This window comes from Aphanomyces invadans (genome assembly GCF_000520115.1).
Source record: "Aphanomyces invadans strain NJM9701 unplaced genomic scaffold supercont1.104, whole genome shotgun sequence".
Lineage (NCBI taxonomy): Eukaryota > Oomycota > Saprolegniomycetes > Saprolegniales > Verrucalvaceae > Aphanomyces > Aphanomyces invadans.
Window position 1 is genome coordinate 1 of NW_008580249.1, and position 1,023 is coordinate 1,023.

Sequence of the window (1,023 nt, forward strand, 5' to 3'; positions counted from 1 at the left end):
AGCTGGTGGTCTGTTGACCTTGACCTCTGGCACTGGAGCGGCCACCTCGAGCGGCAACGTTGTGCTGAGCAGTGCGGACGCCGGTACAGCGGGCGTGTCGGGACTGCTGAGCTTTAGCACTGGTTCTGCGACGACTGGAAGCTCCGGCAACTTGATCCTTGGGTCTGGTACGGGAGCTGGCGGCAAAGGCGGCTCCATCCTGATGACGGTGGGTTCGGGCAACACGGGCACTGGCGGCATTGTTTCCATCAAGGCCGGCACGAGTACCGAAGCCACCACGGGGGTCGGCGGCAGCGTCGCCATCTCTGCTGGCAGCGGCGTTGCGACTGGCGGTGCAGTGTCAGTCCTTTCTGGCGGCAGTCCCACGGCGGCATCTGGGTCCCTCACCCTGGCCACATCGATTGGTGGAAGTGCTGGTGCGAGTGGAGTCGTAGTGTTGTCGAGCGGTGTGTCTCCGTCAGGCGCGAGTGGCACGGTGACGGTTGCGAGTGGAGTGTCGAGTGCAGGCGGCGTTGGTGGAGCGGTTGCTATTTCGGCCGGAGATGGTGCCTCTGGAACGGGTGGCGCAGTGACCGTGGCGGCTGGTTTATCGGCGACGGGCGGATCTGGTGGCGTCCTCACGCTCAAGTCGGGGTCTGGAACGGCCACGTCGAGTGGGGACATCATGGTCAGCACGCCGAATGCTGGGCTGGCGGGTGTGTCTGGGCTGCTGAGTTTCAGCAGTGGCACGTCGTCCACCGGCAGCTCCGGGAACTTGATCCTGGGCTCGGGGACGGCCGCCGGTGGCAACGGTGGCTCCATTCTGATGACCGTCGGATCTGGCAACACGGGCACTGGCGGCGTCGTGTCCATCAAGGCCGGCGCGAGCACGGAAGCAACCACTGGTGTTGGCGGAAGTGTGTACCTGAGCGGTGGCACTGGCGTAGCGACGGGTGGTGACGTGAGTCTGCTGAGTGGCTTTGCGTCGACAGGAACGTCTGGTGGCGTGGTCGTTGGCACAGCTGCTGCGGGCTCGTCGGGGTC

The 1,023-nt window shown here is 65.2% G+C and overlaps 1 protein-coding gene across 1 annotated transcript in view; it reads left to right on the forward strand.

Annotated features, from left to right (window-relative positions):
- Positions 1 to 461: 461 nt before the first annotated feature.
- H310_14909 (hypothetical protein) overlaps positions 462 to 1,023 on the forward strand; it is a gene marked incomplete at both ends in the record, with an annotated part of 2,429 nt that continues 1,867 nt past the window's right edge. The window contains one exon of the mRNA XM_008882883.1: positions 462 to 980. Coding sequence (XP_008881105.1) covers positions 462 to 980 — 519 coding nt within the window. The remainder of the gene's footprint in view (positions 981 to 1,023) is intronic.